This window comes from Lactuca virosa, chromosome 9 (assembly GCF_052849685.1).
Source record: "Lactuca virosa cultivar CGN04683 chromosome 9, Lactuca_virosa_CGN04683_v6, whole genome shotgun sequence".
Classification (NCBI taxonomy): Eukaryota; Viridiplantae; Streptophyta; class Magnoliopsida; order Asterales; family Asteraceae; genus Lactuca; species Lactuca virosa.
In genome coordinates this window covers 83845785-83859299 of record NC_136434.1, presented here as the reverse complement: position 1 = coordinate 83859299, position 13515 = coordinate 83845785, and the positions used below count along the sequence as shown (strand labels likewise).

The window sequence follows — 13515 nt, the reverse complement described above, 5'->3', positions numbered from 1 at the left end:
ATGACGGACACTTATGTACGTCGTAGTTTCTCTTTGATTTAAATCCTTTTTTCTAGTAGTAATATATAAGTTGGAGGAAATTCTGATCCATTCTTTATTAAATTAGGCAACGTGGTGATATTGAACTAATCACCATTTAATTAAGAGCTTTTAGCTAAAGTAAGAATAGCTTAATAAGAACTCTCCCGAAAGTAGGAATATATACCTTAATCTTAGTTATATAAAAAGTAATCTATTTGAATAGAAATGTTTAATGTTTAATAAGCTATATACAAGCGTTTATTATTTACTTAACATTGAATAAAAATGTTTATCTATCATTTAACGCATACTTACGCTTCTTCCTGGAATTGCATCAGCTCCATTTGTGACGACTAGTAAGTACATAATAATAGTTTTTTTTTTTTACCTGAAAATACTACAATGAATAACATGGATCAAAATAGAGTATCAAACACAAAAGAAACTTGACGTGATAACAAAACAAGAAAACGTTTCCTTCTATAACTGTTCCCAGTAGTAGCATGATCAGCGCTTTCACTTAGTTGCAAGTTACCATGAACAGAGTGGCGTTCCTGTTCAGTCTCTTTGTAGAAACATTTCGCAATGCAATAGTAGACTATGAAGTTTACCGAGCATAGATACACCAAAAGTCGATAATACTTGTCCAGACGAGTACCATTGTTGACATCGTATCCAAACCACCCTTGGGTTTTGAGTATTTAAATGAGAAAAGTGTAAGGGACATCACAACTTCCATATACTCCTCACGGTAACTCTTGATGGGTTCTTCTATTTGTGACTTAAAAAAGGTTAACGACCCTTCCTCAGCAAGCCATTCCATGCATCCAAGGATGCTGAATTGAGGAACTAACCAAAGAAAACTAATGGACGTGTCATCATCATCATCACCCTGCTCAATGACTGCTTTCAACCTGGAAACCTCTAATCTCCATGCACAAACGCAAGATATGACAGAACAAAACATTCCAACACCAATTTTAAACTTCTCATTTTTGGAGAAAGGAGTCCAACTATACATAATTAGGATAGCGAAGCCTGAAATATCTTGAATCACATCAAACATCTGGGCGGGAATTTCCTCATTACCTTTAAGATTGCTGAATTGTTCAATATAGAAAGTACTCCCGGCTGCTGATACTAAGGAGACCACGATTAACGCTCCCCACATGGGAAACATCCTTAAGAGGCTTCGTACCACCTTTATATCCTCTTTGTAAGAACTATTTCCTCTGTATTTTTTCCCATTTGTATCTAAATGCGGTGGAGATCTATCCAGTGCAATCCCTTCATTTTCTTGCCTTCTAGTTTCTGGAAGTCTTTCTTGCACTGAACTATTCATGGAACATCTACATCAAAATGTGGAATTTAGATTCTTTTGCATGTAAGAAATTTATTGACAATGTGAACAGACCCATGAAATAACTTTCGTTGGATGTCTCAAATAGGCTTTGAAATTACTTTTTATTTATTTATTTTAACGGCACATACACCCTCTAACCCACCTTTGTCCACAAAAGGGCTTGAACCTTCAAAACCGTTAAGGGAGCAATACATTTCCTACACATGGTATAAATAATTACTTAAAAATGCTGCGTTAGGAGGTGATTACTATATGCATTATTGATAGTGGTATGCCAATAATTACGAGAAAGTATCAATTAAAAATGGAACAATATGATGTCTCAATTTTCATTTATGTTCATATCTTTAATTTTGTTTGTTTATGTTAGTTTAACATGTTCATGAACATAAAGGAACGAACATGAACAATATAATTTGTTAAACAAACAAACATTAGTAAAAAAATTTGTTCGTTTATCTATTCATGTTTGTTCAGTTGTTCGACTAACTTAAACAAACCAATATGAATAAACCCCCATTCATGTTAAACAAACAAACATTAATAAAAAAACTCATTCGTTTATCTATTCATGTTTGTTCATTTGTTCGTTTACAACCATATATGTGGGACATGAACAAACCCCCATGCATGTTCGTTTACAACCATATATGTGGGACGAGTATAATCGATAGCAAATGCATATAAAGAGGAAGAGTATAGCAAATTTTCTATCTTTCCAATGATGTCGGATCAAGAGTTTGGCTTGAAATTAAAAATGAACACAAAGACAGCGAGACATCTCGAACACCCAACCTCGTTTTTGAATGTCAAGCACCATTACCACCAAACTAACCCTATTTTTTGGTTATCTAATATATTTTTTATAAACAGCAAACTAATATACTCTTAATTACCACATATGTCTCAATTGAGACTGAACCCATGACCTCTCAAATGAGAAGATCATTCTCCTTACTGCTACACCGAAAGCCTATTGGTGATCATCTAACACGTAATACACACACGCGCACGCACGCGCGCGCGCACACACACACACACACACACACACACACACACACACACACACACACATATATATATATATATATATATATATATATATATATAAGAAAAATACATATATTTTTATAAACTTTGGTTTGGTTGGTTTTTATCGGTTTTTACATATATTAAAACTGAAACCGAACACGTTATTTCTTTTTTTTTTTAAATAAAAAAAAACTCATACCCAAACTATCGGTTTCTCTTTCCATTTCGACATTTTGGTTTCAGTTTTGTTGGTTTTTTTTTCGGTTTTTCGGTTTCCGAGTTCGGTTTTGCTTAATATATTATGTCATCAGGGTAATTATTTTGTATTAGATTTTTTTTCTGCATTTTGAGTAGTAAAAATCTGGATATTTTCGTGTAATTTTTGGTTTTTTTACAAATTTTTTAAGAAATACCTACGAAAACCTAAAAAAAATTGTTACAAACATGTGACCAAAACAAAATGTCACAAAAAAACTTGTCATGTAGAGATTCCCTCCAAAATCAACCCAGAGGAAAGGCGTTTCATTCCTTTAGGAACAATTTTTCCTTGGAAAACGCATAGGAAAGATATTTCCTTGGAAATCTTTTCTCAAAAATATTTGGAAAATTCTTTAGAAAATTTCTGGGAAATGTTTTCTTAGAAGGGTTTTCCGAGAAAATGAAATCCCTAGGTAGGTCTATTTTCGAGAAATTTCCTAGGAACTCCCACCTTTTTCTGGTAGTGAAAATTAAAGATGAGAGGATAAACAACTTAAGATATTACCTTGAGTTTGAATTGAGTAGCTTTTGTACTTTGGCACGAAACACTCTGAAGAATATTTCAACGGGTCTTTGAGTTAACTCACGTTGATGATACACTTTATGTCCTGTACAAAAAATAATCAAGGCTGCTATCATGGAAATAAGACAAATCAAGAATGTAGTTCTCCAGGTTGGTTGAACGCCCCCAAAAGCATCGGGGGCAACCCATAGTATTGAAGCAATCGCACCAAATACATGTGCTATGCGCCACCAGATTGCTCCACGTGTAAGAGAACGTTTTTTAGTTCGATCTGCTGACGTGTCAATTCCATCTACCAAATCAATAAGTACATGTTTTAAAATAGCGTCTCCTGATTTTCCAAGAGCCTGGAGAACCAACGCCACGACAATAAGCCATGTCACATCATAAGGATTGAATATCCATAAAATCAATACACCCTGTCATAATAGACATATATGTTAAAAATATACCATAAATTTCATGGAACCACTAACAAGATTTAGATTACACTAAAGAAACTACGTAGGAACAAACTTAACAATGACAAACTACTTGTTGTAAAGGGAAAACCAACTCTTTTGTGAACAGTTTTCATAGATACTTATTGCAAAATTAGAATTTTAATTAGGGTTAAGACTGAAAATTAAGATAGCTCAATGATAACATCAAAACAAAGCTTATGTCCATTACCTATAATCAAAGTTTGACTGAGTTCGAAGCAAACAATGATCAACTCTCCATGTGAATATGTTAGCTCTAATATGGATATGTTAGAAGTATATAAGCTAGATTTAGCAAAGGTTTGTGGGGTTATTTACTAGTAGAGAAAGCATTTAATGGTGCAATGAGGGTTTTTTTTGGTGTGGTGTAATCAAAAACCGCATTAGTAAAACATTTATTGGTGCATTTTCTGTATAACCATAGTATAAGCCATTAAAAACACATTTATTGGTGCGTTAGTTGAAAACCACACCATTAAACACCCAAGAACAACACTATTTAATTTTTCATTTTCCCCTAAAAATTTATTCTACTTTTTTTCATCTCCCTCCCAGATCTTCTCTTTTGGTTCCAAAACTTTCAAAATATATACTTGTGAAAGGAAGCGTTGTTGTTTGTTTCTTCAGTGGTCTACTCATCCAAGAAAGAATTATACTTATGTATTTGAGATTCTCCCATCCTCTGGATGATGGCAACTTGGTAAGTTCCTCCCTCTTGTTTTTAAATATTGTCAATGTTACGACTTTTTTTTTTTGTTTTTTTTATTATTTTATTATTTTATTATTTTTAATTTTTATTTTAGCACTCATTGTTCAGGTATTTTATTTTTTCGGCCCAAAAGTTTAAAATGTTAGCATTTGGTCCTTACGTCGAGCGTAAGCAAGAGTTACGCTTGGCTTAACTCATTTAAACGTACGTGAGGGATTTGAGACCTTTCACCCACCGACCTCCATCTCCCAAAAACGTCCCTTGCAATCCTCACTCCTTTGGTGTGTGTTTTTGAACTTGAAAGTGTGTATTCTCGTGCTTGTGATGGATGAAGAAGGTGGTAGACTAGCTTGGAAGTTCAAGGCAGCTTAGATCCAGAAGTATCTCACCCTCAAACATCTTCAGAAGGTACAAAGCTTCAAACTTGATGATTTATTTGCTAAGATCTTGCTAGTCTAGGTTTTGTGTACATTTTTGGTCCCATAGTCTTCGTCTAGTGGAGTATGAGCTACTCCAGGTCCTTGAAGTGTAGTTTTATGTAGTATTGAGCTTATGGAGTCATAAAAATGAGAGCTTGGTCACTCTAATTAAGCCATGCATGAGTTTTGGAGCCTTGGATGACTTTTGGACCTAGGGTTTGAATTTATACCCTCCTGTATGCATGCAAATGGATAAAGTTAGAGACTTTGTCCATTAAGACGTCCCATTTTTCCTAGATCTAAAGTTTGATCAGTTGGCTTTCTGCATTAAGGATTTAACATAAAGTTTTGGGTTCAACACTAGTACATTGGGCGTACCTGGTGGTACGTTGCACATACTAGGTTGGAACCTCGTAACTAGGAAGGGCCTCGCTATGCCGAGCGTAGTGACTGAGTATGCAGGGCGTACTCAAACTGTATTAACCCTTTGACTTTTTTACTTTGACTTTTACCAAGGATTTGACCATGTTTGACTTAGGGGCATTTTGGGTAATTTGAGCAGTAGTTTTAGATTATGTCCATGTTCGTTGTATAGGTAACGTGTAGATTTAGTATTTGGAGCAACATTTATTTCAACTATCTTTCATACTCTGAGGTGAGTTTTCCTCACTATACTTGTGGGTCGAAGGCACTAATGCTGACCCACTGGATTATGTATCATAGTATATTGGATGATGTTATGCTGGTTATATGATAGACTAGTAGATCTATATGATTACCTATGTCCACTAGATATGTGTTAGACTGGTAGATCCGTATGATTACTTGTATTTGGTGGTCATTGATTGTTATTGTATATGTCAACATGTTATGGTTTGTTGGGTTGAGGCGGTCTTGCTTTGTGTTGAAGACCAAGATACCCAGGGCAGTCCGGATAGACTGAAGGCCTATGAGGCGGTTCAGTCAGGCCAAAGGCCCAGAGAGCGGTCCAGATAGGTTGTAGGCCCTGTGAGGCACTCCAGTCAAGTTGAAGGCTCATATATACATGCTGTTATCTGTTTGGTTGTCTGTGGTACTTTTAGGAAACTCACTAATTTTTGTATTACAGTTTGACTGTTATGGTTTCATGTACTTCAGAGGAAAATGGCAACACGAAGGCATGATCGTACACATCCTTCAGTGATATGTTTTGGAGATGTTGTAGGGTTCGTGGAAGTTTCATGAGTGAGTGTAATGGTAGCAGAACAGCTTGAAGGGTGATTGGCCACTCTTGAGACAATGAGTATAGGATGTATGTGTATCCTAGTCGTGGGGTTTTATATTAGGGTGGTCTGTGACAATCCATTAAGACTATTACGGGTAGGTGTGGAAGGTAGTATGGGCCCGTACTACTGGAAGCAAAGGATACGTACGCGTAGCAAGGAAGTCACAAACCACGAGGGTTTAGTTTTCTGTAATAGTTGTAATAACATGAATTATGGCGTTTATGATATATTTTGGTTAATTTTCAGTATGGTGTACATGAGAGGTTCTGGATCAGGAGCTGGTGGCCCAGAGAGGCCAAGTTTGACGGATGATGACATTCACGAGTTGATCGCCACTGAGGTAGTTGCGGCAGTTCAGGGTGCTATCCTAGAGGTTTTTAGGTCTATTATTAAGACTGTGATGATTTAGTTGTTCAATAAGTGGTATGCCACTGTGTCCGAGGTTGTTGTTGTTGTAGCTACCGCAACTGTTGTTACTACGGGGGTTCAGTAGAAAGGTTCAATGGGGTCAAGGACCCGATTGTGGCCATGAGATGGATTTCCGGGGTGGAGGGCTGTTTCTTCATCCGTGCCTGTCAGGAGGACTGGAATGTTAGGTGCGCCCTGAACCTTTTTCGAATGGGTGTAAAGGACTGATGGAACCTGGTAACCATTTCTTATTCTCCTGAGCAGAGGACCGTTGTTACTTAGGAACAATTCTTGGAGATGTTTTACACGAAGTACGTATCCCAGGTGGAGTGGGAGAGGTTGGCTCAGTAGTATCTGGCATTGAGGGAGATGATAGAGTCGTTGAATGAGATCACCAAGATGTTTACTAAGAGGGACTTTTTCTGTCCTGAGTATTCTGCCTCGAAGCAGGCCCAGATGACATGGTACTTGAGCATGCTCAAGGCTGAGATTTGGCAGTTTGTGTATACCTAGTGTTACAACACCCTCTCCGAGATTTAAGATGTCGCACGGAGACGGTAAATTGATATTGAGACCCAAACGAGGGAGGATAGGCAGGCTCTAGTTCAGCCATAGCCTACAACAAAGTTGTTCAATCCCGTTGTTTCATGACTTGGAGGTCAGAGGGGCCGTACTTGTGGAAAATGTCGGAAGGCCCATGAGGGTGTTTGTCGATCAGCTTCTGGGTGCCACAAATGTGGCAAGGAGGGGAATTTTAGGAGGGATTGTCGTTAGTAGGCCCCAGTACCGAGCTACATGATTTGTTTCCATTTTGATTAAGTGAGCCATTTGAAGGCCCAATGTCCTTTGCTTGCAGCTGGGCCGGTGCAGGCATAAGCACTGGCTACTTTGACGATTATAGATGTGGACGACACGGGAGAACTGAGGCCTCGACGGCCAGGGGCTGTTCTTTTCAAATCACAACAGAGGATGCCAGGGTGGCGCCTGAAGTCGTTATTGGTATGTTCTCATTTATTATTCTATCAAATTATTTGATTTTATGCTTATAATTGTATTTCTGCTAGGTACTTTCTTAGTGAACTCCTTGCCTGCACTTGTGATTTTTGACTCAGGTGTGAGTCGGTCCTTTGTGTATCATTCATTTAGTAGGAGTTTTGATATGTCTCTTAGAGAGTTGGAGTGCCCGTTGAGAGTTTCTAATGCCAACGAGCATGGGGTTTCTGCATCGATCGTTTTTCGGGACTGTACCTTGGAGATTTTTGGGGTGTCTTACCCGATCAATTTGATCCCTTTCCATATGGGGGATGTATGCATGATAGTGGGGATGGACTGGTTGAGCAGGTTTGATGCCATAATAGATTGTGATGGGCAGCGGATGGTGGTTCGAACACTAAGTGGTGGAGAACTGACTATTTATGGTGAGGGGTACCAAGGTTGGACCAACTTGTTGTTCTGCTACCAGGGCTCGACAATATCTACAACATTAGTGTTTGGGTTATCTCAAGTATGTGGTTGACACTTGGTATAGAAGGGGGTTTTGGTTTCGAATGCGCCTGTAGTCAGAGAGTTTCCAGATGTATTTCTGGAAGAATTACCTATTGTGCCTCCTGCGAGGCGAATGGAGTTCAGGATCGGTCTGATCCCTTGTACAACGTCGATTGCTAAGGCACCGTACTAATTAGCACCACCATAGATCCAAGAGTTGTCCTCTCGTCTTCAAGAGTGTTGGGCAAGCAGTTTATCAGACTAGGTAGTTCGCCTTGGGGAGCGTTGATTTTGGTTGTTAAGAAGAAGGATGGTTCACACCGGATGTGCATTGATTATAGGGAGTTCAACAAGTTGATGGTGAAGAACCGTTACCCTCTTCCACAGATTTATGACCTCTTCGATCAGCTGTAGGGTGCATCTTTGTTCTCGAAGATAGATTTGAGGTCAAGGTATCATCATAGAGTCAAAGAGGAGGACGTGGATTACGAGTTCATGGTGATGAATTTTGGGCGTACCGATGAACTAACGACATTTATGGATTTGATGTATCGGGTATGCAGGCCGATGCTCGATCCTTCGGTCATTGCTTTTATCGATTATATCCTGGTATATTCTAAGACCATGGAGAAGCATGAGGAGCACCTTCGAGAGTTTTTGGGAGTTTTGAGGAGGGAGAGGCTTTATGCAAAGTTCTCTAAGTGTGAGTTCTGGTCACAGGAGGTCTAGTTTTAGGGACACCTTGTTAACTAGAACAAGATTCTGGCCGACATGGCCAAAATTGAAGCAGTTGTGTAGTGGGAGGTCCCAAAGTCCTATTCAGAGACCAGGAGTTTTCTGGTTTTAGCAGACTATTATCAGAGATTCATTCAAGATTTCTCCAAGATTGTTGTAACTCTCACTCGTCTGACGAGGAAGGGCATGAAACCATCCGGAAGGCGTGGATGATTTATTTTTGTATATTGTGATGCATCTATCATTGGTTTAGGGGCAATACTCATGTAGAGAGGGGGAGTTATTACGTATGGTTTTAGGAAGCTGAAGTTGCATGAGGTTCGGTATCCGACGCATGATTTGGAATTAGGGGCAATGGTGTTTGCCCTCAAAATTTGGCGGGTGTATCTATATAGGGTCTGATATACCATCTACACGGATCACAAGAGTCTGAGCTAACTCATGGATCAACCCAATCTGAATATGAGACAACGTAAATGGCTTGACATGGTCAAGGATTATGACTGCAAGATTTTGTATCTGTTGGATTAGGTGTCTAAGCCCATAACTATAATTGGTATGTACTTGACCCGATAGTAGCATGGTCCTTTTGGGTTGCCTTCACCATAGCAATTTGATAGGATGAATAATAGAGAAAGAGGTTAATTGTGATTTATTAATATATTATAAGAATAATATATTAATTGAGAAATCATATTATTTAATTAGTATTGATCAAGAATTAATTTAGTGATCAAAATAGACTGATTAAATTAACCCCTGACTGATTATGTAAATCAGTAATAGTTGTAGTTTGGGCTAATGGACCCTATTGGTATAGGGTGGACGAAAACTTTATGGGAGTCCATAAAAATTTCGTCCAAGGCTTACCATAAGGGAGTCCATATGTTGCTTAGGGCATAAGAAAGGTAATTAGGGTTTCCAAGTTGAAAACCCTAGTAGCCTCAACTATAAAAGGAACCACCTGGACTCCTAAAATCGGCATATGCTTCTAAGAAGAAACCTTAGCCGAATTTAGCAGCCTATTACCTCTCTTTCATATTCCTCCATTGCTAGTTGGTATTTGTGACTCATTAGAGGTGCAACAATTGAGGCACTAAGCTCTTGAAGGTCAAGATCTACTAGCTACAAGGAAAATGTATTCTTCTAACTTTGTTTATGCTATGATTTTCGAAAATAGCATGCTAGTTTTAGGGTTTATGCTTTGGATTATTATTTGCATATATAACTTGAGAAAAACCTAGATCCAGAGCATTAGGGTTGCATGTGCACCATAGGAATGTTGTAGTGCTCAAAACCCATCAGTATCACTCGGGGAAAACGAATGTGGTTGTTGATGCTATGAGTCGCAAGTCGGCTAGCATATCGGCTGGGGTCTTATATATATGAGGATTTTTATTGATTCTCCGTTTCTGGATTTGATCAGGGAGGCTCATGCCAAGGGAGTCAAGAAGGAAAATTGGAAGCAGAAGAGAATCAGGGGTGAGAATGACCGGTTTTCTACCGATAGCCGAGGATTGTTGACTCGGTGTGGTCGGGTTTGGATACCAGATTTTGGCGGGGTCAGGAAAACTGTGATGGAGGATGCACATAAGTCCAGATTTTTGATACACCATGGAGCCACAAAGATGTATCGAGATTTGAGACTTAGTTACAGGTGGTTGTGCATGAAAGGGGAGATAGATTGGTATGTTGAGAGGTGCTTGACCTATCGGATGGTGAAGGTCGGGCACCAGAGGCCGCATGGAAATCTTTAGCCTTTGGAGGTTCCCATGTGGAAATGGGAACATATCACCATAGATTTTATCACCAAATTACCCAGGACTACTAAGAGATTTGATGCAATATGGGTTATTGTGGATCACCTGACCAAGAGTGACCATTTCTTGGCTATTCGGAAGAGTTCCTCGGCCGAGAAATTAGTTGATGTGTATATACGCGAGATTGTCACTCGACATGGTGTTCCATTTTCCTTTGTATCTGAACGAGATGTTCGGTTCACTTCTCAATTCTCGCAGAGGTTCCACGAGGAACTGGGTATGAGATTGCACTTTAGCACTGCTTATCATTCGTAGACTGGCGACTAGAGCGAGCGAACCATCCTGACGCTCGAGGACATGTTGAGAGCCTATGTTATAGATTTCGGTGGGAGTTGGGACTCCTACCTTGCCCTAGCTAAGTTCTCCAACAACAACAACTATCACTCTAGTATTGGTGCGCCCCAATTTGAGCTTCTTTATGAGAGGAAGTATCGTACCCCAGTTTGTTAGGGGGAGGTCGGTCACAGGGCAATGGGAAAGACCAAGGTAGTCCTTTAGACGACAGAGCTTATCCATAATTGTTTGTATCGATGGACTTCGAGGACGAAGTCTGATTCAAGTGGGGGAGAATTGTAACACTCACTGTTCAGGTATTTTATTTTTTTGGCCCAAAAGAATGTTGGATTTTGAAATAAAATCAGAACTAAACTTCTTATTTTGTTTACAAAAAGTTGAACCAAACGGGTATCCACCAGGTTACCTATAACTGTTGGAGATTTTTTCATTCGAACCCATCGGGTATTAACCAGGGTAGAGGCGGGGATGAGTGTAGTGTCGAAGTTCGGATACGGGGATGGAGATTATAGTCTCCGCTAATATCCGCCCATGTTTGCATCCCTAGTAGAGAGAGAAAGAGTGTAGAAGAAGAGAATGGTGATTGATTGTTCTCCCATTAAAACATGTTGTTACCACATTATACCATAACATCATTTCGGGTGATGTTCATTGTATTATAACACCGTTATCGTGTGCCAATTCAACCATAACAACTTGTAATGCGACCCATACCCAACACTCTAAACCAACCAATTCTTATCATTAGTGGTTAACAAAATCTATTCAATTCTCGCAAATTACGTTTTATTCTAAAAAACAAGTTTTTTCTTAAAAAGTGATGCTTTATAATATTTTTAAAATATAAAAATGTTTTTCTAAAATCTTTGGAAATAAAAGGGATTTTTTCTAAAAAAAAAAGGAGTGGTTTTTTAGATCAATGGTTGGGAATATAATAAAATTTTCAAAATTTCCCTAATAAAAAAGTTGTTAAGCTATCTTTAAACTTGACCGTATATATGATCTAGATAATTGAATTACATACGAAAGGACCCGTTGTAGCCCAACTTGTCTCTCAGCATGTTGAAGATTCAAGTTTAGTTACTTGAGACAAAGTAGTGTACAAGTATGATAGGAGTGTGTTTGCTTTTTTTAAAAAAAATGCATTGCATAATATTGCATAAAGAAGAGGGTTTATGGTTATTTTTACCACCAAGTAATTAGGATGAAAAAGTGAAATGACTACGCAATTCATGAGAAGCATAATTAATTTGGTGTGAAATGGGTTAATTAACTATCATTGAATGGCTCGTCATCTAAGCATAAACAAATTCTTATCGATCTCCTCTTGGAGCCACAACACATCAGTTCATTAATTAATGATACTATACTAAGAACATTAGAAGCTGGAGAAGCGAATAGGTGTCCCAACCACTTACCCACGAGGTATATTCCTATGGAGCTGTTTCCGGTTATCAGAGTAAAGATTTTAAAATCAAAGGTAGGAATCTGCTGTAGGTAATGGGTCTCTTTTCTAGTAGTGTCCAATTATTTAACAAATGAATTAGCTGCACTTACGCAGATATATGCAGTGTTTGAAAATACTAGTGTTCGGAATCTTCCAACAAATGAATCAGCTGAGTGAGCCATGAATATCACGAAAAGTGATGATAAAGAGTCTTGGATATTTGATAAAACCGCAGATCTCACAAAACCACCATCCATATTGTACGTAACATACCACATAATTACGTTTGTAACCGCATGGTATGTTAAGGAACGACTAAAAACCAAACCTGCATGAACATCATATAAAATTTAGTAGATCTTGAATGCAGGAACAAATACAAAAGACATGATTATATAACACTAACTGGATTTAGAATTGAGGTTACCAATCACAAAAAGGAGACGATGGTCATATATAAAATAGTAGTCTTTCAAGCAGAACGCCAGGACAAATATTGAAAGGACCAAGAAGCCCAGCAGAGTATAGGAAACAATGAATGGCACCCCGATGTCCATTGATTATTATCATCAACTAGCTTGCGTCTTTCCTACTTAAGTGGCCTTTCTTTAGTACTTAGATTTGTAATGGCATGCAACATGTAATTCTGTAGACAATGGTTTTTAGATATCACAGTTTATGACCCCAGTCATAGTCGACTTTAAATCCCAAGTCGTTACATCTTGTCCTTGTCTACCAATGATATATAACCATACTTAACCTTAAATTGAAGTCCATTGTAAATATATTTTTAAAGTTTCTAATAACAGTGATGTTGTAACATATAATAACAGTAATTTAGATTCTCTTAGCAGCAGTAATATAAGTAGTTAATCTTTCTGAAACTTGGTTAACAAAAATCCTAACATAAGCCTAAATGAGGCTTTGTCTTTTAAAAGAAGGGTAAACCCCAGATTTATTCTATAAACATTTATATATATTTAATTTGTACTTGCAAAGAAAGAAGTTACGAGATAAATCCCTTTGCCACGATTATATGTTTACAGAAATTTCGCAAATGTTCTTTCCTAAAGCAATTGCGAAACCTTATTGGGATAGGTGAATGCCAATATAATGTAATCAGCAATTATATCCCCCACTAACAACCAAAACTATCCTCATCAAAATAAAGTTGCAGCCACATGAAATGCCCTTAATCATCTTTATGAAACCTTGGACCAGTGGAATAAAAATGGAGTTCAAATGAAATGAACA

At 38.1% G+C, this 13515-nt stretch overlaps 1 protein-coding gene across 2 annotated transcripts; it reads right to left on the bottom strand.

The window, feature by feature from the left end:
* Positions 1–332: 332 nt before the first annotated feature.
* On the bottom strand, positions 333–12963 carry LOC145138427 (protein NRT1/ PTR FAMILY 5.14-like). Of its 2 annotated transcripts, XM_079072519.1 has the most exons (5): positions 12689–12963; positions 12372–12589; positions 3180–3616; positions 1527–1581; positions 333–1370 (listed from the first exon to the last, which is right to left on the bottom strand). In XM_079072519.1, exons 1-5 carry the CDS (start codon positions 12816–12818, stop codon positions 1356–1358), a joined length of 855 nt encoding a protein of 284 aa, XP_078928645.1. In that variant the 5' UTR covers positions 12819–12963; the 3' UTR covers positions 333–1355. The 2 variants fall into 2 exon arrangements, with proteins under 2 accessions (XP_078928645.1, XP_078928644.1); XM_079072518.1 differs by lacking the exon at positions 1527–1581.
* Between the last annotated feature and the right edge of the window lie 552 nt (positions 12964–13515).